Source organism: Dipteris shenzhenensis, chromosome 11 (genome assembly GCF_047967505.1).
Source record: "Dipteris shenzhenensis isolate YYH24624 ecotype China chromosome 11, Dip_SZ_1.0, whole genome shotgun sequence".
In the NCBI taxonomy this organism is placed as follows: domain Eukaryota; kingdom Viridiplantae; phylum Streptophyta; class Polypodiopsida; order Gleicheniales; family Dipteridaceae; genus Dipteris; species Dipteris shenzhenensis.
In genome coordinates, this window is record NC_141606.1 from 3,213,130 (window position 1) to 3,216,565 (window position 3,436).

The following is a 3,436-nucleotide window of genomic DNA, read 5'->3' on the forward strand; positions in this document are numbered from 1 at the left end:
TTTCAAAATGAAAATGAAACTGCAACTATCAATAATAGTTCTCTACATACATCAACCTATTTTATTATTTCTCAATATTTACGAACTTTTGTGTAAATTACATTTTTTTATTTTTCACTTATAATCTTTTATATCATACTATTTTTCCAAACACAATATTTCACATTGTTGTGTTTTTTAAAAAGTATTTTTTCAACACCATTATTTGTTTAGAGAGAACTTTTGTGGCATTACATGTAAACATTAACAAATTAATAAAGCATTCTTTTTAGAGGAGAATTGATGTTGAAAAAGCAAGAGTGCAATTTCGTTTCTTTTTTAAAGAAAAATTAACAAGTTTGTTGTGAAACTCTCTTGCAATTTGAAAGTATGTATTCACAAGGTTTGAGAGAGAGAGAGAGAGAGGGGCAAGGGATACTTTTTTCTTTCGCCGCATTAACACACTTGAAAATTTACTTTCCCTCCCTCTGGCTCTTAAGCCACATCTTTAACTAATGTTAAAGGTTAGACATATTTGTGAAACTAATCTTAAGTGTAGTGTAAGGGATTTTGTAGTCACATTTGCGTGGCAATTAAGTTTGCCGTAAGCAGTGCGAAGTCGGTGAGGAGGACGAGGAGAAGGAGGTCTGGGCTGCAAAGTCTGGATCCGTGAGGCTGGGAAGGGTGGTGAGGTTCGAATGTAAGAGAGGGGGAAGAGGAGGGGGGGGGATGTAGCGGCACACCCGTGCTTGGGGAAAGACCAGACCTGCCTGGCACAAGTAGCCGGCCTCTGGAGCGCAGTGCCTATGCTCTCGGCACACACACAGACCTTCCATGGCGCAGTGTAGTTCGTCTGGATTGGCCCTCTGCTTAATGCCGAGCAACTCATCGGACCAGTCGCTTGAGAAGAGTCCCTTTGGATCCATCTCCTCCTTCACCTTCAAGAATTTAGCGATGTCTACCACCTTCTGCCACGCTCCCTCGAACGCTACCTCCCGATTCTTCCCCCAGTGTGGCTTCCCTCCGTGCTTTTTCACCATCATCTGCTCCAACTCCTCCATCACATCTTCGTTCAGCCTCGCTTCCCCTCTCTGCCTCGCTCGGAAATACACCATCTCGAACATCGCCGCGTCCTCCCTGTCTCCCAGATACGCCTCTGACTTCGCCACAAACCTCACATGGATGCCGCCGAACATGTTGAGACTGCACATGCCCTGCGGATTTGCTTCCCTCAGCCGCTTCACGTCCAGGATGAAGTCTGCAGCTCTGGAGAGCGGAATGGAAACAGCGGTGTGATAGTAGAATATACCAGCGATGCGCGTATCCCACTTGCAAGTTCGCCAATCGGATGTATTCTCAGTGACTAGCTCCAGCCTTGATTCAGGAGTTTCCGAATCTAGCGTTAAGACCTGGCAACCACCTGCCGTTTGCATGCGATGGTTGAAGCCCACTACCGGGAAATGTTCGAATGGCTCACCCTCGGCATTCACATATCCATCTCCAGACTTCATCCGATGTTGGACCATTTCCTCCCCCCACCTACAAAGACTCGCCGTATCCCTGGATTTCTCAATGCCTTCCTCTGCAAGGCCATAACATAAACGAGTTAGCCCAATCTACCAAGCTAAACAGAAGTCGACAGAACTGGCATGCACGGACTAACACCTGAGAAAACTAGAATAATGTCCCGCATTTTCCTCAAACATCCATGAACATGAGAGCTTTAGTCCTTTAACTCAACAATGCTTTCCTCGCCCCATGGTGAGGCAGGCGTTGCTAAGCGGGAAAATGCTTGCATTTAATTTGTAAGGGGCAGCACTAATTTGTAAATCGAGATCTTACGCTGTGCTCGCATCGCCTCAACCTGAGAGACGCGCATGGGCAGGAGCAGGGGAAACATGTTGGCACCTTCGCCTTCCAATTCGACGGGAACTGCATCTTCCTTCTTGAGAATGACTTTTCCCGTGGAAGGAATCCAGAATAAGCTAGAAAAAGCGTGCGCTCTGGAGAAACCTTTCAGGCGATTTTCTAGGTCCTCGTCATCAACGAGGTCTAGAGTGAGAGAGCGCTTGAACATGGGCATCACAGCGAATGTAACCTTGGAGATCACACCAAGAACCCCTAGGGAGATTTTCGTAGCTTGCAGAGCTTCATTCTTGCTGGTGAGTTCCACCACCTTGGCGTACCCATAACCTGGAGGGGCGGGCACGACCATTCTCAAGCCAGTCACGTACTCACTGATCACTCCTCCTTTCATGTAAAAGCCGCTACCATGAGACCCCGTAGAAATTACACCGCCGACGGAAACCCCGTTCCACAGAGGAGTGTGAGGGATCGTCAGGCCGTGCTCGGCAAGTTGTGTCACGAAGTCCCTTAACTCAATTCCAGCATCAACAGTGGCCGTCATCCCCGTTATGTTTACAGCGATCGGATTGTGGGCATAATCGCTCATACTAATCAACATACCACGCTCACCGCCAGGGCAAGCGACCTTGCTCATACTGTAGGAATTCTCCGTGACAGTCTTCACTTTCATGTTTTCCTTCACTGCCTCGGCAACCGCAGTGAGGAGCTCGGATTCAGTAGTGGGAAACACAACTCTGGAAGCTTTGCATGGCATTCTGTCTACCCAGACTCCTTGATAATTGGAGAGGGTGCACCCTTCGGCGTCACATTGGATGGGTGAGGGCAACGTAGAGGAAGAGGCGACGAGCTTGGGCAGCAGCAAGTAGAAAACTAAGAAAACAAGGGAACGCATTCTCGGCATTGGGCCAGGAGCAGATCACCGACCTTGCGCTAGGTTGTAGCTACACACCTCCGGGTCAAATCTCGAAAGCACAAAAGAGTGTAGAGGGCCGAGGGAAGTTGTAGACGGAAGGAGCAATGCTGAGGACTGGGAGTGGGAGCTCCACGTATGGCAAAGTAAATGCGCAGCATCCAAAGGCTACGTGTCCGGAGCGGAGATAAATTCAGTGGTGCAAGTTGCCATGCTGGTGTCCAAGACTCCAAGAGGATGGGAGAAATGCATCTCTTATGAAAGCGTGTCACGCTTTCTCTCCGCAAGTTGGGCATTAGTGTTCTGAAAGTTACCCGTCTCCCCCCCGCTGCCCTCATCTCAGAAACGTTGTTGGCATCTGCTCCACCGTGATGCTTTTCTTACGAGCATATCGCCACTTTTCGTTGCCCCACTACAAAATAAAGACACAATAGGGTTCAAATAAGCTTTAGTTTTGATGAGATGGTATTGTGGGTTAGAGCACATTCACATGATTGCATACGAGTACTCGCTCTCTCTCTTTCTCTCAATTCACATGTTCTTTATGTATGTCTGAAAGTAACAACAAATCCATTGTCTCTTTGTGTGCCTCTTTATATATATATATAAACACGATTATTAAAATTTTAATGTAGTGCTTTTACTGAGAAAACACTTTTACACCATCACTCTCTCTCTCTC

The 3,436-nt window shown here is 47.2% G+C and overlaps 1 protein-coding gene across 1 annotated transcript; it reads right to left on the reverse strand.

Moving 5' to 3' along the window:
* Positions 1-471: 471 nt before the first annotated feature.
* Positions 472-2,794, reverse strand: LOC147896488 (L-gulonolactone oxidase 3-like). The gene is made up of 2 exons (XM_087381986.1): positions 1,822-2,794; positions 472-1,561 (listed from the first exon to the last, which is right to left on the reverse strand). The coding sequence occupies exons 1-2, from the start codon at positions 2,744-2,746 to the stop codon at positions 573-575; spliced, it is 1,914 nt and encodes a 637-aa protein (XP_087238112.1). The 5' UTR covers positions 2,747-2,794; the 3' UTR covers positions 472-572.
* Between the last annotated feature and the right edge of the window lie 642 nt (positions 2,795-3,436).